Source organism: Vicugna pacos, chromosome 5, assembly GCF_048564905.1.
Source record: "Vicugna pacos chromosome 5, VicPac4, whole genome shotgun sequence".
NCBI classification, from domain to species: Eukaryota; Metazoa; Chordata; class Mammalia; order Artiodactyla; family Camelidae; genus Vicugna; species Vicugna pacos.
Window position 1 is genome coordinate 7,903,535 of NC_132991.1, and position 22,584 is coordinate 7,926,118.

At 46.6% G+C, this 22,584-nt stretch overlaps 1 protein-coding gene across 4 annotated transcripts in view; it reads right to left on the reverse strand.

Annotated features, from left to right (window-relative positions):
• The window catches only part of CLASP1 (cytoplasmic linker associated protein 1), a 191,567-nt gene that overhangs the window by 23,969 nt on the left and 145,014 nt on the right, over positions 1–22,584 (reverse strand). For all 4 annotated transcript variants that reach the window (XM_072960809.1, XM_072960808.1, XM_072960810.1 and 1 more), the window contains 5 exons: positions 20,439–20,517; positions 19,565–19,708; positions 10,262–10,405; positions 9,668–9,771; positions 1,548–1,698 (listed from right to left, as the gene is read on the reverse strand). In XM_072960809.1, the coding sequence (XP_072816910.1) occupies positions 1,548–1,698; positions 9,668–9,771; positions 10,262–10,405; positions 19,565–19,708; positions 20,439–20,517 (622 nt within the window). The remainder of the gene's footprint in view (positions 1–1,547; positions 1,699–9,667; positions 9,772–10,261; positions 10,406–19,564; positions 19,709–20,438; positions 20,518–22,584) is intronic.

Here is a 22,584-nt window from a genome sequence, read left to right on the forward strand (position 1 = left end):
CCCGCGTCCCGAGGGGCCCGTGTCCCCAACAGCCCACCGTCCACTGCGGATCAACCCTTTCCTCTCAACTGGCCCCTCAGCCTGCAAACAGGTCAGGTCTCCCCCGTGTCAAAGCCCGTGACCCCACAAGTCTCTCCAGTCCATACTCAAGTCACTCCTCAGTGCACCAGAACCTCATTTCCACTCAGCTCTGCTCTGAACTCTGCCCACAAACTGCAAAGGACCCCGGGAGAGACTGAGCCTGGAAACTGCAGACTGCAACTGGGTGTGAAGTCCATTTAAGAGAAGGAACACGGAGTCCAAACGGGCCCAACCTCAAAGAAAAGGTCTTGGATCCGCATCAAAACACAAGTAAGTGAATGTGTGTTCCATGTATTTTGGATTAAAATAGTACATTTGATGTGGACAGGTTAAAAAAAAAGACACACCCCACCCCCATCTGACTTGACATCCCTGCATAGACTCCTGCTGCTGGCACGTCCTTCCTGAAAGTTCCCCTGAGCCTGCGGCCCCACCTTCCTCCCACCGCCTGCGGTCCCTCTTCTGCCTGCTCCTGCTCTGTCTCCCTCAGGGCTGATGCTCCTTAAGACCCGTCCTCGCCTCCTCTGGGCTGGTCTCCCCCACTTTTCCTCAGTCACCACCCCAATCAGAGACCTAGACACAGTCTCTCACCCCCGTCCACAGCCCAAGTCACCTGCCGCACCTCAGACTGCTCTACCCACAGGTCGACTGGACACGTCTGCTCAGTGTCACAGGTCCTGCAAGTCACACGCATTGGGCCCCGAGCTCGTCTCGCCCGAGGGCTCCACTCTGAAGGAGATGCTGTCTCACCGAGCTGCACCTGCAGCTACTCAGGTTCTCTCCTGTTTCTGCCCATGCCCCACTCAGCCCAACTTTCTAGAGGACTGGTCTCCCACTCAGAGTGGGTGTGGCCATGTCATGTCCCTGGTAAAAAGTCCTTCAGAGACTCTCCAGTAGCCCCAGGGTGAGGTCAGGACATTGGTGGCACCTGGCAGAGCTGCCAACAGGGCACTCAACTCCGCACTTCAGATACCCTGTGCCATCCTATCCCTCTGCCTTCCCACAGGCCCCTCTTGGCTCCAGCCCACCCTCCACCGCCCCCGACCCCCACACTTCAGCTCAGAGGGTGAAATCATCTCTGCGCAGATGCTTCCTGGGCACCAGGACCGGCCCTGACCACCCCTGCTGCACCCCAACTTCCTGCGAACCAGGCCGGGGTCTGGTGTAGACTCACTACTTTTATCTCAGCACGGAACAAAAAATGTCCAGGGTAAGTGAAAGCAAACCGAGAGAAAGGGCATTTAACATTCTTCACCAAGATAGCTGGGGGTTACTGAAATTTCGTAAAATTGCCTTGGGCGTCTGAAAATAATACTGTTCTAACTACAAGATAAAAATAAATCTGAAGTTCAGTAATTGCAGTGGCCAGTGTTTAGAACTATCACTTAATTGACACACAGTTCTCTCAGCCAGGGTGGCTATTATCCTTGATTGAGAGAGACCTCCGCCAGCCTGGGGGTACTTACGCTATCACAGTCCTTTTTGCCATCCCTTTTAATTGGCTCGTTCAAATCCTCCTGGCTTCGAAAACTGAACTTTTCAATGGCTTCTGTCACTCCACGCAAAGAACTGTAGATTTCCTCCGAGTTCAGGTTCTCCGTGTCATAGTCCAGCATGCTAAAGGGCAAAGGTACTTTGTCTTAAATTGAGGTGTGGGTAGAAATTACTTCTAATAGTTTACAGATGTATGAATATAATGACAGTTTCTGTAGGTGACGTGGAATGAAAAGGAGACACCTTTTGTCGAGCCTCCAGCCCTGGACACAGGAAGAGCTGGCGGGAAACAGTAGTGACAGGAGAAGGCACGACTCAGTGACCACCAGTGACAACGCACGAGGCAACGACAGTGGAAAAATGACTTTCATATCTTGAAGATGGAAAAAGGAGTCTGGTCGTTACTGGTCTCAAATGTACAAATAAATTAGAGGAGGAATGGGCACCTTTGTTTTTTTTCTTTTTTTCGCAGAGGGGAGGTAATTAGGTTATTTACTTGGTTTTTCAGTGGAGGTACTGGGGATTGGACCCAGGCCCCTGTGCATGCTAAGCATGCACTCTACCACTTGAGCATACTCTCCCCCCGGAACAGGCACTTGGAGGGCTAGTGTTACAAATTTCAAAGGAGCAAAGCACGTGACCTCAAGGGACTGGGTGGTGTCCCTGCAGGGCAGAGCCCTGTGGCAAGAGATGCCGCAAAGTCAGGCCCTCCCCACCCGCAGGCTCCTGAAAGCCCCTGCGCCATCAAACTCCAAACTCCGCTAGTTTGTTTTGGGCATTTACAACAAAACAGACTTCGCACGCACGAGGTCCTGGGTCCAATCCCTAGTACCTCCATGAAAAAACAATAGTAAATAAACCTAATCCGCCCCCCCACCACCAAAAAAGCAGATCTTGGGCAGATGAGTCGCATTTCCAAATGAGAATCTAAAAGCACTTCAAAAAGCAAGGAACAGTTTGTCCCTTACAGAAAAGTGACGTCAACTGCTGTTCTTTTAGACACTTAGCACAGCAAAACATGAGGTAAAGCAAAAATCCTTAATAGCCTCTAGGTGTGATGCGGTTTATGAGCAAGTGACCTTGAGATGTCTGAAAAGTCCATGGAAGCAGACAGGAGATCCCACGAACAAAAACCATCACTGTCCCTCACCAAGAACTTAAAAACAGAAGGAAAAGCACGGGGTGGGTACTGTGGTATGAAGAAACCAGAACATGAAGACGCAGCCAACAAAGGGCAACTTAAAAACCGTGACTAAGCTGAGACGTCACTGGTTTCATGAAAAGATCAGGTGAGCTGCTGTAATGTAAAAGCAGAGTCCTGGGCCACACTGGAGACTTCGGGGGACACTGCCAAGAATTCCTGGCTGTAGGTAGGTAAGCATTCGACATTATGATGGAGGACTAAAGAAAAGCCATCTTCCTGTTGAAACCAGGCACTCACTGGTGGGACCCTTCCTTCCCAAGGGCAATGGAGCCCGCCTGTGTGTCCCTGTAAGAGGAGGTCCTGTTTACAGGGCTCCCCACAGCCCCCCCCCACACCTGTCCCTTTTCTGGGGTCAAGGGTCTGGGTGGATGAGTGAGACAAGATTTGAACAGCCCTCACTTGGAGTAGCCAGGACCCCTACTGACTCGGGGCTGACAAGCCAAGTGTTTTCCGAGATGACGCTGGAACTGAATCCGATGTCACTCTCAGAGATGGAGGTTATTTGCCTAAAACCGCAAAACTGGCCCAGATAAGAGCCCTCTCTTCTTTCCTGATGAATCAAAGAAAACACGCGCCCCAACTGTACTTGGAGAGCTCACAGAAACACACGCCAACTCAAAGACTGGCTCTGGCATCAAAGAAAAAGAAATGTGAACCCGAGCAGGTTTACAGCTCAAATTCCATGCACACACCAATGGGAGGCGGAATCAAAAACCTGAACAGAACTCAGGATTCCAACCCCTTCTAAGTTCACAAGGTCATCCGTCTGAGGCAAGATCCCTGCAACGTGAAGGAAGCACAGCCGAGGAGCACAGGGCTCCCTGACCGCTCGAGAACCCGCACACCAGCTTACGCGGGAGCAAGGGCATTTATACATCCGGCCAGTATGCTGCGTTCGTACGTGAGGACTGACAAGACTTAAACAGAAAGTACGTACACAAGATGTAAAAGGATGCCTTAAAACACTTTTCATCACAACAACCAAAAAGAACAGCACAGCTCATGCAAAAGGGAAAAAAAAGGAAAGGATGAAGGATGGACAGGAGACGTCGGGCGGGACGTTCAGCTTTTTAAGGGATGTCACAATATTATTTTCCAAGTGTCGCTTCAGAAAATGTCAGCTTTCACAAAATTCATCTCATTCTTAACCTGAACTTTAATCTTAAAGTATTTCATTTCAGTTCACATAACTTTAGCATGATAGCAGCCTCTTTTTAAAATCAGAAAATAAAGGATTCTGCCAGTTAACATTCCTCCTTCTTACTTTCAATTGATAAACCCACTCAGACTTCCAATTTAGGAGTGTAAGACACATGACCCAGAACAATCTGGCAACACTTCTTTCAGACTCTCTAGCTTGAGGTCTGGAGACCTCTTTGGTCTGAAGCTCAAACCGTCAAGCTCCAGGAAAGACAATGCTACTCTACTTGCTATTTTGTGTTTTGTCATCTGTGTTCTTTCAAATTGACACCCATGAGCCTTCATTTTGGAAGGAAAAAAGGAACCCAGGTATGCCATCATCAGGGAACCACAGATAATGTGGTCCCGACCAGCAGTACGTGGGGGAACAGAGAGGGACGAAGCCCCTGTTCTCAGCAGAGACGTGGCTGGGTCTGTCACCTGCCCCCGCATTCTGTCTTGTTTCAGCTCCAAGATACAATCCTTCGGGTTAAAGGTTAGGTCCTGGTTGCCTGTAAACACTGTGATTAGACTCAAGAAAGGCTCATAGGGTTCTTTAGATTAGGAAGAGTTGCTCAATCGGCCACTGTTCACTGACCTACGGTATCACCCAGTGCTGGGGCAGAACGAAGCTCTGGACGTGCCCTGCTGGGAAGGGTCCAGATCACCGGGGCAGGCGCCAGGGAAAGACAAACTGGAGACAGGAAGTTTGTCTTCAGAGACTTTCTTCCTTGTTATTTTCTAGGGAAAAGATACTAGGCATGGACTAAAGGTAACTGTTTCTTGTTGTGAAATCAACAGGGTCTTGGCAGAGACGGATATAGACTTCCTCTTAGTTTTCTATAACCCGTAGGTCTTCCAGGTGTCAAGGTCTCCAGTCACCCCTCTGTCCCTCTGCTAGTTATCACAAGTCACAGCTAGTCACCAAGCACTGGCTGGATGACTGCACACACGACAGCTCTGGGAGCTCAGGACCCAGGAAGACACGGAGGCCAGCATCCTGAGGGGCGGGCAGTAAACTGCTCGTCTGCTCTGGGGCCTGACTGACCTTGTGGAGCACCATGGTGACAGTGACGTGCCTTACTAGCCCTGGGACGGCAGCCGCTTCACTGCCGCAACCTGGTGCATCCAGACACTCACTACGGGGTCCTCCGGACATTCTACAAGTTACTTCCAGAGCTGAGCTGTGAGTCTCAAAAGAAAGATGCTGTTAAAATGTTTTGCTGACTTGTTCACCTTGTACGGTTTCGCTGTGTTGAGGATTCTAAAGCAGAAGGTACATCTGTGCAAAAGCCATCTCCCAAGCTTCAAGACTAACACACTTATGTCGTTGCAACCCCCTCATAGAGGGTACAACCTCATCTCCACTGCAGGAGGCGGCCAGGCCGCTCCAGGCTCTGCCCGTGTAACTAGGGTCCAGGGAAGGGCTTCTCTGACCTCTGGGCCATAATAAACAGCACCTGGGGACCCTCCTTTGTGTACCACAGACTCAGCATCTGCCATAACCCCTGCCCCCCCCGGACTTCCTGACACGGCATACCCGATGGCGTGTGAGGGCAAAACAGCTCATGCTGAGGGCAGGGTTTCCTCTCGGGACCCGAGTCCTTGTGAGAGACATCAGGCCACGAGGCCGAGCACAGGGCTGAGAGCTGTGGGTGCAAAGAAGGGCAAGGCTCCTGTGCCACTGCGTGCGGACCCCTGAGCACTAAGCAGGACACGCGACACTACCCACGGTGGCCCTGACGTCAGGCTTTGCCCCAGCACTCTTAGGGCTGAGCGCCACGCTGAGGGGCCTGCCCATGGGCGAGGTGGTCTCCGTGCCCGTGACACAGGCTGCCCTCGTGGGTTCGACAGACACCACACACCTGCTCACACTTCTCCCCAAGGCTCCACTTCGCTGCTCAAGGCCAAACAGGGGCCACACCGGAGGCAGGAGAGGCTTCCCAGAGACCTGAGACAACCCTGGAAATGCAATAATATTGTGACACCTCCGACGAGCTGACAGCTGGCTGTTACCTGGGAGAGCAAGAGCGCCTGAATGTCTTGTGGGAGGGAGCGGGGCCGGGCTGAGAGGAGGGAGGCGTGAGCTTCGCCAGCCCCGCGGCGCTCCAGCCCCACGACCGACTGCAGTGGGCAGAGGGCAAAGTCAGAGAGAGAAACGGAGGGCGGGGCGCCACGCTCGGGTCAGAGCCCCGCGCTCCTCGACGAGGCTCCGTCAGAGTCAGTACCTCACCAGACACAGAGAGAGAACAGACTGCGTTTTACCATTCGGTCCTCAGGGAGACCTCTTCACTCCTTCCCCACCCAGCCAAGAATTTACTCCTCAAATCACACGGGACTCCAAGTGTACGAGTGTATGTGTGCGCTTCTGTGGGCACAAGTGCGTGGGAAGGATGTCACAAGCACTTACATGCGAAAAGTACAGATGTTTACTTTCAGATACTGCAATCAATTATTTTAGAAAGAACCAAAGAGGGAATTATGGGCCTTAATTCAAAGGGGATGACAGGGAGGACAGCGGGAAGACCAAGCACTCGAGCGCAGACAGGTGCCCATCCGGGACCCCTGGGGCTAGTCCCTTCAGAGAGGACAGCAGCACCCCTGGGGCCAGGAGCCGGGCCCCACGTCCTCCGTTCCCATCGCAACACAGGGTCAGAGCTCATCCAGATCACCAATCCCCACTTCCACACAGCGCTGATAGGCTGGGCTGGCTGGGCCTGACTGCTGCTGTGATCCTACAGATTCAGGCACACCGGGACCCGAGGTGGGGGCCAGACCCCGAGCAGCACCGCCACCAGCTATGCCTGTGCCGAGGAGAACAGTGCAGAGGACAGCCGTGCAGCCTGAAGGAGGACCGGGTGCCCCAGCCGGACTCTGCGGCCAGGCGGATGGAGGCAGGGGCTCCCGGCAGCCTCCACTCTGGTCCCGTGATGTGATGACTGTGAAATCCACCCCCAAATCACGTTGACTGCAGGGTCACAGAGTATCTACCCACTCAGGGCCCCACAACACATTCACCGAGAATGTGCTGTGGACCAGAGTCAGGACCCCCACCCACTTTTATCTCAAAAGGAAAGGGCTTGCCCGAATTTCTGAAGCCCTAGCAACCCTGTTTCATGTGACATAAATCGCACTGGGTAAAATGAGCTAAAATAGAAACAGGTGCTTAGTGACCAAACGCCCCAGGCCATGTCTTCTGTCCACACTCGCCCGGAGAGTGTTCGCCTGCTGGAGGAGCAGTGATTCCGCCCTCCCACGGAAACAACAGCTGACGGAGCGTTTCACACACGTCTGCCCTCTAAGCTATGGCCTCTCCACTAGTACTGGGTTGATAAAAATGAATTCCTCACTAGTGACTTGTTTAAAAAAAAAAAACTACCAAATTAAATGTGTCCATCATTTTAGAATATTTTATTACTACCATAATTTGAAGGTAGAATTTTGGCACTAAAAAAAATACTAGTTCTATTTTTGATACTCCAAATTAGATTAAAAACAAATAACTGGCAATAAAAGGCTAGCATCACATGATCAAGATGATTCCAAAGAATAGCAGGTCACAGAAGATAAATGTTTCCAGAGCACTGCTCAGAAAAATAGCTGAGATTATATCCAGTAGAATCTGTCTATCACCTACTCAGAATGTGGTAACCTAGTACGTTCTCTTCTTTAGTACAAGAGTTCATTCCTTTTATAAATCTCCTAGTAGAAACTATGTGGCCTATTTGAATATTCCCAGTGATATGACCACACAAGGCAGCTTTTCCTAATTCTGGATGGTTTCAGTTGTGAGAAAAATCATTTAATCTGTTGAGTTCAAGTTGGCTAAGGCCATTCAGGCTAGGTACACACTGACTAAGGGCATGTTGTTTAAAAAAAAGAAACTATACAACTAATTCCTGAAAGAAGGAGTCACTGATAATATTTAGGCTACAGTCGGACTTTCTAATACTGAAAATAATTCTCATTTCTTCCACTGACCTGTGGCCCTAAGAGTAAAAATTCAGATCAGACCAGTTAAGAATGACTGGTGACCTCGAAAAATACATTAGATTTTTAAATAATTTGGGGATCCACGAAGATTAATACTTGGCCAATTGTTACCTCTGATAGATTATGCTAGCAGCCCCCACCAGCCTTTTACTTAAGACTATTAGTACATATAATAATAAAACAATTTGAGTTTTACCTTTTGTTTATGACCTAAAGAATGTGTTAATGAAGTAACTAGAAGATAAGACATGTGAGCTGTGTATTGTAGAAGAACAGATTACTCACATTGCAGAAGTGTCACTTCTAAACAGAAGCAACAATTTACAGAGAATACTGTTTTCCATAAAATTCTCCACTACCCAGAAAGAGAATGCTATGATTTTACTGGCAACACTGGGGTCATTTAAGACAAGCCATATAATTTATATCCAGATATTAACATTTAAAAGCAGCCGTTTGAGCCTCAGTCAGACTTGGGGAAAGTCAAACATCTTCATTAGCTTCTGGTTTCCACTGTCTAATGGTACTTGACGTTCCCCTGCTCAAGTCAGGACAACACGGCCATATCTGGAGACATAATGCCACATTTCACTCCACCTGAATACAGCACCAGGACACCTTAGGAGGTACTCTGGATACCCAGGATACTAAACATAAGGCTATGTTTAAATTAAACGTAGTCCACACACACTAGGACACTATAAATACACAAAACAATTTGTTTCTCCAAGAGAGAAATACAAATTTGACACATCCCAAAATATTTATATGATAACTTGAGAAAGGACAGAGGAGTTTGTAAGACCCCTGATCATTTCAAAATCTAGATTTAAAGGCACTTACATCTTGAAATCCTACTAAAGAGGTAACTCCTAAAGGCAAATGGCATACTTGTATTTTCTTACAATTTTCAGATCCTGGTGTCAACAAATCGAGAGACAGCCTCCGATTCTTGTTAGTGGCCCCAAAGATCGGTACTTCCCGGAGATGAGCATGGCTTATATGACCCTGGCAGGTGCAGGCAGTGGGCTCTTTCCCAAAAAGTGGGCCTACGGGGCCACGCTCTGCATACAGCCACGAGAAACCAGCACACAGCAGGGGGGCCAGAGAGCCGCCGTGCAGAGCCCGCTAAAGGCTCTGGTCTCCAGACAAAGCCTTCCTCTTTCTAAGTTGCTGCCTCGGACTCTGAAGGCCAGCATTCACATGGTCCCAACAAAAGTCTGCAATGCTGATCCAGTCTCTGTCCTCGGTTCTGAACCCATCCTCCAGAGCCGCATCCTGCGGCCAACGTGAACCCAGGTGACAGCAACCGTGTGTGGGATAGCCACGTGGTGGGAAAGCCACCCCAGATTATGCATGGGCTGATTACATGATTGCCTTTGATGACCGAAAACCTTCAGGGGTTCCTATCACATACAGAATAGGTGATGAGTCTCTAAATGGATCCTATGTAGAACAGTACTAAATGTTACCTTAGTTTAAAAAATTTTAAAACATTAGGAAGTGTTTAGAGCTAGAAGAATCTCAGAAACCACTTATTTCACAATACCAGTTACTCGCTTTGCCCAAAATGACAGAGTTCAGATTTGGTGAGGACTAGGACCCATGGCCTCCTGGTGCCACACACTTTGGGGACTAAGCTTGGTCTGAAACCCTAGAAACAGGCTGACGGATGTTGGGGTGCTTGTGTTTCCCGCTCTGTTGAAATGGCTTTACCTTGGAGACAGGCCCCCATGGGAGCAGTTGGTGGGTGAGGTCAGGGGGCTGGTCCTGCTGGTGTGTCGGGATGGAGTCCGGCCGATTGTGCTGCTCGGGGAGCCCTGGACAAAGGTGGGAGAGCGACATCACACAAGGGGTCAGCACAGTACAGCCCCACCTCTCTGGAGCCCTGGGCCCACATGAGGCTAACTGGGCAGAGCCTGCACAATCAGGGTGCTTCCTCCCAGAGTCGTACGGCCAATTTTAAGTGCACACAAACCAGAAGTGGATGGAGAACTGTCACACAAGCACCCCTAAAGCTGAGTGAGTGAGGTTAGCTGTGCTGGAGCAACAACAGACAGTTACCACTTGTATCTTCACAGTGCGACAGAAGAGGTAACTGAGTGACTGAATGACCGAGTAAAGGTCCAACTGAACAACCTAACCCGAGAAAAAGGCCGTATTTAACTACCAGGTGTGTTCACTCACTGGGAGAGTGGCAGGGTCAGATGAGGTCCCATGCCTGAGAGCCACCATCACTGAGAGAGAAGAAGCAAGCCACCACCCATCAGCATAAGTTCTAGACAAGGTACGGGGTCACAGGGCACTCACCACACTGGTGTTACTGGAGTTCTTGAGGTGGTTATGCAGGAGTTTGGTGGCACCATCCTGGAATGTTTTTGGCAAGGCACCAAGTAACATTGTAAACTCAGGAGTGTTCAATTCAAACAGAGAGATTAGCACAATTTGTGCTGCCTAGAAAAAACATGATTAATTTCTGTTACTACGATTGCAAATCTTGGTCAAATGCTCATTAAGATTGTTTTTAAGAGGAAACTCTTTTGTACGACTAGAATAATAAGAGGGCATCTTCACCATAAGAAACAAAAACAAACCACACCTGGAGAAAACAGTGTCATCAACCGTAACTAACATATAAACTTCAATATGGCAAATAAGCCCTGCTTCATTCAACAGCCTGGGCATCAGGTCCTGTAACTTCTCCTTAGCTGTCAAGTACTCGGAACAAAGCTGGTAAATATGTAAATTAAACAACTAAAGATTTTCAAAAGACTTAAGGACTACTTGCTCTAATACATTAGCACTGGACAAGGCTCCCAGGGTACCCTGGAGAGAACAGGTTTCTTCTTTTGGTAGGGGGTGTGATTAGGTTTATTTATTTATTTACCTATTTTTAAACAGAAGTACTGGGGCTTGAACCCAGGACCTCATGCACACTACGCACACAGTCTACCACTGAGCTATGCCCTCCCCTTTAGAGAACAGATTTCTAAACAAGCTATCACTGGGTTATCTTGAGAAACCACTTTTCTTAGTGACTGAGAAATAATTAGAAGAAGAGAGTGTTTAAGTACACCTGAAAAACTCGTACTTTTACACCTATGCATTGAGGCAGACCAGATTTATATGGTACTGTTCTTTATCAGAGACAACAGGTGCAGGACTGCTTGTCATCACTTAGCAGCAACGGAGGGGGAAGCAAGTGGCTACAGCGGCAGCACCGAGGAGACGCAGAGCCCAGCGAGTTAGGTGCTGCTGGAGGTGCTCGCGCTTAGACAGGCTGAGGGGTTAGTTAAGACGGCTTTGATTTGGAAAAACTATGCCAAAAGAAAACTTTAGTAACTACTGACAGGCATTTTTTTACAAATGTCTAAGAGCCAAAAGAAAGGAAAACATATTATGAAAATCATTATGAATATTATGAAAACATTTGGAAAATGTTTATTTTTCCAAAGACTGTAATTTTTAGGTTTGCAATAATTATTCTAAATATCTCCCCATGATATAGAATATTACATAAAAACATGTTTGCTGAGAAATGCTTTAGAAATAAACACAAAATACTTCAGTATTTTTATAACATTAAAATTAATTTTAGGTACAGTTAAAACAAAACCACTATTGTATGCCTGGAGAAGGGAAAAAAAAAAAAAACCCCAAAGACCCAAATGTATTTAACCAAAAATAAAAAGCGATTATAAATTTTAAAATATCAGAATAATATTTTTTCACATTCAAAAACTATCTTCTAAAATGTCAAAAGCATTCATTAAGCACAACATTGGACAAAAGGCTCTTTTCCCCTGGTCATTAATAGCCTTTGCAAAAATTAAGTCATAAGGGCCAGTGTGTCTCCGTGACACAGGCAAAAACCATTATTACCGATTGTGCTAAAACACATTTCTACATTTCATTATGGAAACATGTTTAATAAATCATTATCTGAAAACCTGTTTCACCATCAATTTAACACACTGTTAATACAAACTGTGTATTTGTATAAAAGCAAATTCCCCAAATCATGCAAAGCAACCTGTGCATTAAAAAACAAACAAAAAAATAAAAAAGTTTTATTAGATGTTAGAAAAAAATGCATGCAGGAAACACCACACTTCAGAGAAGGAAAGCAGCAGTCTTGTGTTTTGGCAGGGGAAAAAAAATCAATGTCACCAATTTAGTAAGAAAGCTTAGGCACTTATTTTTTGTTGACTGAAAGTGGCATTAGAAGATTATACAATGTCTTACGTTTGTGAATAGTATATTTTCACGTGGAATGTGCCACTGTCTTTATATCTAATTTCTTCCCAGAATGACAAGATATCTAACACTACAAACCTCCTTGGGGTTATTCATGAAGCAAATGATAAAACTGGGGATCTTTTAGGACCAAGAGGGCTGCCACGTGGCAGCCCAGAGACTGCACTGCTTTGCATCAGGGACTCTGGTCCGATGGGAGGGGGAGCGGCAGACAGCACCTGCTGACCCACCCGGAGCCTCCTCTCAACAACCCTGAAATCGAATTTGGCTTAGAAACCAAAGAGAAAGAGAGAATTCTGAAAATATAACTAGCTGGACAGACAGTACATGTGTTATTTATATGCAGAAATGACTATAACTCATTTGTGCGTTTTCCAAAATACAAAATATAAATGATTCTACATAGTTTTCAAAAGTAGCCATTTGGCTTAAAGCTGTTTTCAAAGTAAAATCTTTTTCTAATACGACCCAGAAATGGATAGAAGTGTTCATTTGAACGTATTATCTGTAAAAGATCTTACATCACAGTTGGAAAAGGAATGAGACGGTGATGGTCCTAGAATATTCATCTGCAGGTAGACGTTTCTAACGGAAAACCCCAGGGCAGTGTACCTGAAAGATTGGGTGGCGAATTAAAAGGAAATGATCCCCACTGATGCCCCTGCAGTGGAATTTGGGGGTGAGGGAAGAAGTCCTTCCAATCTCACTGCTCAGGTCTGGAAAGGACTCCCAGGGCTGTCAGCCTCCTTGAGTGCTGTGTACCTCAGAGCAGGGAAGAATTCTTCCAGACGGGAGGTCAGTTAAACTCTGACAGATGCTTCAGTGTTGGTACTAATCAGGGAAAACTTAAAACTTGAGAGGAAAAGGAGTTTTCTCCTTTCATTAAACAACTATTACTGCTCTCTTCAGATTGTCATTAAAATTGCTTTGGAAAATCACCAAAGCGAAGGTATTTTGGAATCTTCCGATGTATCTCTCCTTTGCTAGTTCGTTAAGAATTAGTTAAAATTTGGCCCATTTCTTTGGGGAGGAAGTTAATCACACGACACACCAAAGCACAGACATGTACACGGGCAGGCGCATGCACTCTCCCTCTCTCACACAGTGTATTAATTTTAGGTTTCTTCAAAAAAACCTCCTCAGTGTCTTCACAAGGATAATCAGGATTAATAATCTAAAATGCAAACAGTGACGTGTCTCTTCAAATTAGTACACAGTTTTCAATCTACCTGTTTACAATTTTCTTCCAAGTTTCCTTCTCCAGGCCCAGAGCAGGTTGAAGCTGACCTAGCGGGGAAATCGCCACCTGCTCGACCACGCGGGAGGGGGGACTGACAAACAGGAGGGTGGGAGGACTTGGTCAGAGACAAGAAGCAAGTGCTTAAAACCATGGTGATCTGTAAGCTGTGAAAGCATTCGGCTTTGTTTCTGAAATCACATATATAGAGAGAGACTACAGAATCTAAAAGTTCAAGAATAATCACCGTAGGAGTAATAAGAAACCACAGTGTCCACCAGCTGTAAACCTCAGTCATTTGCTAAGTTGCACCCTCCCTGGAAGCAGGAGGAGTCTTGCTTTACAGGATGAAACGGAAGATCAAAGACGCCAAGAGGAGACTGTAAGGAGGCAGAGGCATAGTTAAGTGGAGATTCAAATCTCACTTGATAGTAAAACCCTTGGCTTTCAGATTTAGAGCATGCTGCCTCTATAATCAGAGACTTAAAATTGTTTTCAATTAGAAATTTCAACCTTTGAAGGCTATCTGTATACTCCTCCTGCTCCAGGCCACAGCATTTTTATAATTTCTAGTTTCTTTGCCTTTCCTTTGTTTCCCACATTTCCCAAAACATCTGGGGGCTAAACCTGTTATTTCATTTGACAGAATAAGTACTCAGTGTCAGAGAATCACATATAATAAGGAAATATGCATGGATTCTGAGCCCTTAAATATGAACAGACTGTTAAAAATAAAAATTCTGTTGTCACGACCACGTTCCCTCTGACTGGTGGGGAAACCTCTTCAATGTGGGAACACACGTGGGCCTCACTTCGCTCCACAAACTGCAACAGCAAGACCAAAGCAACCCTCCAATGAGAAGAGCCGAGGTCACAAGAGCAAGCAGCGTCCTATTTACGTTTTAAGACTTTATCGCGATGAGTCCTCCCAACAATGCCCAAAGCTAGCGTTGTCATTCCTGTTCTAGGTCCTATTTCATGGATGATAAACAAGAATTCAGAGGCAAATTACTTGCTCACACCTCTAACAAGGAGCAGAGGCAGGTCACTGGAGGTCAAACGCAAGAATCCACTTTCTTCCGGTAATGCGCTGTATGATCTTATTATGAATACAGTGCACGAAGAAAGGTCCAGTGTACTTCTGTATAGTTTGGACGACACGACTAGCCAGGATTCCCACACTTAGAAACTGAAAAAGGTCACTTTTGAAAGAGGAGTTACAGTCTGGATGGGGCTTTTCCATCCAGCCCACTCCCTCCAGCCAGGTAAGCACACCTCACCAGGGACTTGGCTCGTGTCTTCTGTTTCAGTTGTGTGTCTTCCCTCCTTAACATCTTAAATATTTAAACACCACTCTCTCTAAAATAGAAAACACCCCACAACACTGAGACAAAATGGGAAACAAAATACCAAAAATGCTGAAGTCCACAAATCAGAGTTGTATCAGCTTAAAATGTTTCTAAAGTGCTTTCACAAATAAGATCTTACACTTATGGAGAGTGAACTGCACGCCTGCAAACTTCCCTTGTATTCTTGGCATAACATTAATATTCTCCAAGGATGAGGGTTTCCTGCATAGATTTCTGACTGCAGGGCTCTTCTAGTATTTACAACATAACCTCACCCTATTCTTTTTTTTTTTTTTTTGGTAATCATGCGCTATTCTTTTTTTTTAATACCACTTTTTACTGAAATATAGTTGATTTAAAATGTTGTATTAGTTTCTCATGTACAACAAAGTGATTCAGTTATACACACACACACACATATTTTCAGATTCTTTTCCATTACAGGTTATTACTCTCTGTGCGACACAGTAGGGCCTTGTTGTTTCTCTATTTTATATATAGTAGTTTGTATCTGCTAGTCACAAACTTAATTTATCCCCCTCCTCAACCCCTGGTAACCATAAGTTTGTTTTCTATGTCTGTGAGTCTATTTTTGTTTTGTAAGTAAGTTCATTTGTGTCATTTTTAAAGATTTTACATTTAAGTCATATCATATGGTATTTGTCTTTCTGCCTGACTTATTTCACTCAATATGATCATCTCTAGGTTCATCTATGTTGCTGCAAATGGCATTATTTTATTATTTTTTATGGCTGAGTAGTATTTCATTGTACAAATACATCAGAACTTCTTTACTCAAGTCTTCTGTTCATGGACACTTAGGTTGCTTCCATGTCTTGGTTATTGTAAATTGTGCTGCTGTGAACATTGGGGTGCATGTGTCTTTTCGAACTGGAGTTTTCTCTAGATAAATGCTCAGGAGTGGGATTGCTGGATCATACAGTATTTTCTATTTTTAGTTTTTTAAGAAACCTCCATACTGTTCTCCAGAGTGGCTGTACCAATTTACATTTCCACCAACAGTGTAGGAGGGTTCCCCTTTCTCCACATCCTCTCCAGAATGTATGTCTGTGGACTAGTTAATGATGGCCATTCTGATGGGTGTGAGGTGACTGGGGTTGTATTTCTTTTTTTTCTGATATTGATCTGTAACTTTGTCCTACTCTTAAGAAATTAAATAAGGACACCAACAGGAGGACTTGGTTCATGATCACAAAGTGCTTTCAGGTCACCAAGATTTCCCTAGCATGTCATACAATGTTTTAATAACTCTGCAAGTGATAGATGAGGCAAAATGTAAATTTACTTAAAATAGATAACTAAGCATATCTTTAGTGCATTAAATTATCCAGGTAAAAATGGTACCTGCTTTATTTTACAGCTTTAAAATAAACGGTAACAACAATTCTGAACCTTAGAGAAGAATTTCACTCTCAATTTCTAAATGTTTTCATGTACTTAATACATTCCTTGAGACCATCCTCCAACACATCTCACACTCCTGGGTAAGGCAGTGGCGGCATGCCAGCAGCATCCATATTTGTATAAATATCCGGTGGACGGAACATCAAAATGGAGCACAGAAATGGAAGTGACTCTCCTCCTGGGGAGGTTTAATCTGTGGTGCCCAAATGCACAGCTGTGGGAGGTGGTTATGGGGCAAAAGAACACGTGCTTGAACATTACACTCTAACACCCCATTTGAAGCCAGTTAACAAGGGTGTACTAGCGCTCGCTGTGCTGGATGTGCACGGCTGAAGGTGTCTCGGATGGCAGGAAAACTCACATGCACTCAATACAGAGATGCATCTGCTAAGCTGAACCTCATCACCTTTGCGCAGGCAGGGAAAAGAGCTCCCTATTTAAGGAAGAGCTACAGAATTACCAAATAACTAACCATGGAAGACTCATGCCAACCCACGGAAAAAGAGACCCCAGAATTCCTTCCTCCTGGTGTCTGAGCCTGGTGTAATCCTCTCCCCTTGAGTGAGGCGGGCTTGTGAACATGAAGAATGTCATCCCCACTCTTCTGCTGCGAGGCAGAAGGTCATAAAAGTGCCTCCAAATCAGCTGACTTCTTGTTACTCCTGGGTGGGTCTGACCTAATCAGGTGAGCCCTTAGAGAGAGAGTAAACCAAGGTCTCCTGCTGGCATCACTGCACTGCCTCTGTCCCTCGTACGTCTGACGGGGAAGCAGCTGCTTTGAGGATCTCTCCACCTGCGGCCTCCCACCGTCTGATAATGACTTTTTTAACCCTACTTGGAGTCTGCTAAGCTACTCAGATGTATAGATGAACGCTTTTCATCAAACTGGGTCAGTTTCAGGACATGACTTCTTCAAACGTTCTCCTGCTGGCTCTGAAGCAGTAAAGTGCCGGGCTGAGGAGGCCACGGAGGGCTTGCCGGGGCCTCCGTGAGCCGAGGACGCCCCCTGCTGACAGTCGGCCCTACAGCAAGCACCAAGGCCCACCTCCAGAAGGGTGGACAGGCCAGGGACCAGGGGCTGGAAGACAAGACAGGAGACTGAGCACAGAGCCCAAAGGACACGTGCTGGACTCCCAATCCACAACGTCGTAGGACAATAAATGTGTGTAGTTTCAAGCTACTAATAAGTTTATGGCAATTTTTTAGGTGACAGAAAACTAGTACAGAGGCCAAATATAGGACATGGTTTTGAAAATGATGGCTTCAAAATGTTAACTTGAAATTAAATCATTTCTCCTTGGGAATTTATCATTCATTAACTCATTCAAAACAGTTCTTAAATGCCGACTTTGTTCCTACGGATGGTATGCGAGGTGCTGAGCAGGGCAGGAAAGCGACAGCTGGAGAGCGGGGAAGGGCGCAGCAAGGCCAGGCCTCATCCTGAAGACACCAGGACGACACCTGCAGTCTATGTGTCTTGAGGCTCAGCCCCAGGGCCATGGTGTGAATCAGGGGCCTCAGCCCCGGGCACTGGAAATCAGCCAAGTGTGGAGGGAACCCCAGTCACACACAAAACAATGACCCTGCTCCCTTCTACACCAAGTCAGTCGAACTGCTTAGGGCAGAGCACAGAATCTCGGCTGACTGACTGCAGCCGGAACTGACAGCTACTGACGTGAAGGTCTCCAGGCTCCTTGGAAGCCCAGGGTTACGTCGCAGGGCGCAGGCTGGAGCCGTGCCTGCAGGTGAGGTGTCAGCGGTCCTCACCCTGGGGAGGGAGAAGGGAGGGCAGGCCAGGCTGTGTGACCCAAACAGCTGAAATTCAGCTCTGAAGACCAAACAGTAGACGAGTTAAAGTCACAGGATTTCTGGTAATAACTTCCATGTCCAAACCATATTTGACTGGAGCTGGTACTAAAGAAAGTTGAGTGTTCTGGTGTGCCAGACTAGGTACGTCAAGGGAGAAGTTCCTTTAGTGTCCTGATTAGAACAGTTGGGACAATAAGTCATAGTTCCAATTTGTAAATGGAGAGAGAGGGCATGTCCAGAGAGAGCAGACACAGTGATGGAAGTGAGAGGTCTCACACAGGCCCTGACCATGACGACATGCACGCCTGAAGTGCATCTCAGCCCCACGAGGGCGGGGGGGTATCTAAGTAACCCTCAACACAAAACACACGCACACGTACGTGCCATGACTAAGGCAGGAAGCTGCATTTGAGGCTCTATCCTTATTCTGTCCTTCTGAAAATTTTTCCACAGAAATATCTGCATCTGACTTTTAAACCAAGCAACTCATTCCACCCCTATAACCCCACAGCCCCCAGTTCAAAACAGGATTAGTGGCGAAATTACAGTTACCAGTGAAATGCCCCTTTGATAAATATTAAAAGGTTTTAAAAACGGTCACAAGTCAAAGATATGAGATAATATTAGGACAATAACTGTGGACGGGTGCTTTAATAAATTGCCCTTGTTCCTTTGGCCTTGGACAACTTAGTCCATATGACATGACGGATGTGAGTCAGAAGGGCAGGGACCACCCCAAAGACGTCATTCAGAGAGCTGGTCCCCCGCCTCAGACGCCACCAGAGAAAGGCTGCGTCTGCAACTACACCAGCTCGCTAACACCCTTGCCCTGCCTGGACCCATGTGGCCCAGGTTACCAACTCTGCCCCGAGGCCTATTTTGGCAGGGATGGCTATGGAAGGCGTATAGTGCAGAAGAAAGAAAAATGCAACGTTCATGACTCTACATAAATATTCAAAATCAAGCACTCTTTAGTCTGAAAGCAGACCTGACATCTGGTTTTTAAAAGTAACTTTTAAAGGCCTGTTAGTTTATATATAAAGTAAAGAATGACAGCCATGTGTGGAACTCAAGTGTAGAAGAATATGGCACGGACAGGAGAGAGCAAGAGAAGCAGAGTCGTAACTCACACCTCCTGTGTGCTGGCAGCGTGTCGGGAGTGCCTCACGCTGCCAACATGCACGAGCCCGTCCTGTGACGGTCCTAAAGCAGGAGGCCCCTAACAGAGATACAGGACCTGTGCCCCCTTAACCACAGCCCACGCCTCTCAGTGTGCCGTTTCAGGAGAAACTAGCAAATGTTTCTCTCCTGCTGATTAAAACAAGCAACAAAACAGCACCCCGGTACCCCGACCCCACAAGAGTTCAGATCCTCATTCTGAACCTCAAAGAAGGGAACCAGTGGAGCGGAGAGCACAGCCCGTGTCGCAGGACAGGGGGCAGAAGTCTGTGTCGCTGTGTGGGCGGTTTGCCAGCTCCCGACACACACCTCAGAACGGTCCGCAGCTGGAGCTGGACTTTAGCTCTCTGGACATACCTTTCTCACGTCCGAGCTCTTTGGTTCTGTCGTCCAGGTTATAATTCTAGAAACAGCGAGCCTTGTCTCACTGGAGTTCACAAAATCTGTTGGGTCCATCTGCCTGGCGAGGGACTCAATGTACTTCAGGATTGCAACTTTGACCTGAAAGAGCCAATGATTACGAACGTTAGGCATACTTTATCAACCTCTGAGCAGAATTTACTCATAGAGAGTAAGAAAAGACTGGGGAGGGGACACCTGCTTTGTTTCTGCATGGGGGCATGGAGCAGGGAAAAAGCAGGAGATGACAGGTTAAGTGTGGGAACAGGCTGGGGTGCAGCCTGACCCGCCGTGCACACAGCCGGGCCTGCTCCTCACAGGGGCCACATGACGCGTACAGGGCAGGAGGAAGCACAGCTCTGGGCCAATTTCGGTCCCAGCCCTCCTAGGCCAGGTTTGTGCAAGGCAGTGTTCATGGTAATCACGCTAGTATTTCGCCCTAACTTCTCCACTGACGTCTCAAGGGTTCTGACCTCGGGAGGAAAGGGTGGTTATTTACTGGCCTATCCAAAACCCGCAGAAGTTAACGACCAAAGAACAGACAATGTACAGGATGGAATTCAAGTTAATAGATCCTCCTTCAAATACGAGTCTTGTTATTATGGGTGTGATGGTACAAAACGTGACAATTTTCATGTGTTACAATGTTAGTATTAAAAACATTCTAACGAGACACCTATTTCAACATATTAAAATTTTCTAGTTAAAAAGTTGTATAAAAGCGCTCACAGCAGATTTACTCACAATAGCCAAAACTGTCATGTATAAAAGAGTGTATTTTAGGCATACATGATTTCTAGAGGTTAAATTGTAACGATAAACAGTTACAAACCTTGAGGTTAGGAGTTTGAGTTTGATCCACAATAAATCTCATCAAAATGTTAAATTGCTGATCGAATGGAAAGGAGTCCCTAGGTTTAAAAAAAGGGGGGAAAAACATTTTTAAGGAAAGACTTATAACAAGAAACATAAAATCATATAAGAAAAATACACTGTTGCGCATTACTGTAATATATGTAAAAACCAAGCCAGTTTACATACACTTTTTAAATATCTTTTCATTTTCTATAAACACTAAAGTAATACACATTATATACAAAGTTCAGAGCAAGGAGATCTGACTGTTAAAGCCCCAGAGCACATGAACTGGGCGGGGGCTACAGAGGGACCCTGCTTGTCCTCTGGGGTCTGCCCACCTGTCCAGGCACCTCCCTGAACACTGCTCACGTGAAACACGTCCAGTCCCAAACCCAACTCCCACATCCCACAAGGCCATCTGCAGCTGGCCTTACTTAAGCGAACTGCACTGTCCCCTGTGGTCCCAGCTGGGTAACTAGGCTCTCTACTGTGTTGTCACTGCAGCAAGGTGCTCAGGGGACACGCACAAGGGACACCCCAGCCGGCTACAGACCAGACACGGAAGTCTGGGGCCCCATGGGCCCCTCTCCTGGCTCCGTTTCTTGACGGCTGTTGACCTAGCTTCTTGTGGTCATCTCACATTCTGGATCCGGTTGAACAGCCCTGAGGGCTCCTGGCTGGTGGAAGTCAGTGCTCCCGCCCCCAATCGCTAAGATTACTAGCAGTAGTTCCAGGTTGTGTGACGGAGCCCTCCTGGCTCAAGCAGAAGTGCCTTCCACACCAGCAGGGGCGATAACTCAACGCAAATACCCAGTACAACTGCGGCCTTCTTTAGACACCCTCGGAGACCTTGCTCAGTGTACGCAAGTGCAGTAAAAAGCTAAAGGATGTAGGTTCAAATCTATAAAACTCAACAGGACTGATCTGAAATTTAAATGAAACACCACAAGAAAAATACAAAGTGCACAGCAGATCCGAGGCAGAGTAGTACCATCGCTATAATCACTAATAAGAAGGAGCCCTGACCCAGCGGCACATCCTTTCTCCCACTTAAATCTGTAGCCAGGAGGCTGCGAGGAGCACTCCCGGAAGCAAAGCAGGTTCCAGAGGATGGGATTCAAGGGACTCACTGGCTGTCAATTAAAGAAACGAGGCTGGTGCAGCACACATGGAGGCTCCCGTCCCCTAGTGGCCAGGCAGAGTGGAGAGCACGTGTGAGCACCTGGTGTCCTGCACCTGCAGGCGGCCCTGTATTCAGGCGCAGTCACAGGACGGGAAACTGAGGCTGACTCTCAATCAGTAATTGGCCATCGCCGAGGTCCCTCCACTCACTGACGGGTAGAGACAAGCCTTAACAGCTACAAATCTCAGCTGCCGAGAAAAGGAATAACCAACACGCTTCAGAGGTAATTAGGTGTGTTGGCTTGTTTATTTTCATTTAATGGAGGAACAGGGAATTGAACCCAGGGCCTCATGCATGCTGAGCATGTGCTCTACCTGAGCTACAACCTCCCCCCAGGATAGGATTCTTAAAGGAATGAAGTATCCAGGAAAATTAAGGAAAATAATTATACCCTCCTATTAAACACCAAAGATGAGAACTATCACCTTAATGTTTCCATCACCCCTAAAAATCTGAAAAGGATCTTACACTCATAAACTCACCCAAATTATGGAAGTGATCTACAAGCTAAGTCTGGTTTACAAATGTTTTAATTGGCTTTCACAGTATCATTTTATAAAAAAAAAAAATCTTGACTGCGTTGCCTTAATGTACATTTCTGACCTTTCCTGAGAAGTCTGCACCACATCCCCACATGGCCACAGCTCTGCAGCTCATCACGCAGCCCTCCTGCCGCCACTTGCCAGCCGCACCAGCTCAGCCCCATGAGCCAATCTCTGGCTAAACTGTCAGAAGTCCACCAGGAAACTGAACATGGGAATGCTCCTTAATCCCAGTAACTAATCATCCAAAGGAGGGATGGTGTGTGAAAGTGTTATTGCAAATACAGCATGTTACACTGAGTTCACTGTAAGTTAAAAGGGGAAGTCTATTCAGGTAGTAAATTCTACAGCAGCACAGATTATACAGATCTACAGGGTCAGGGACCAAAGGAAAA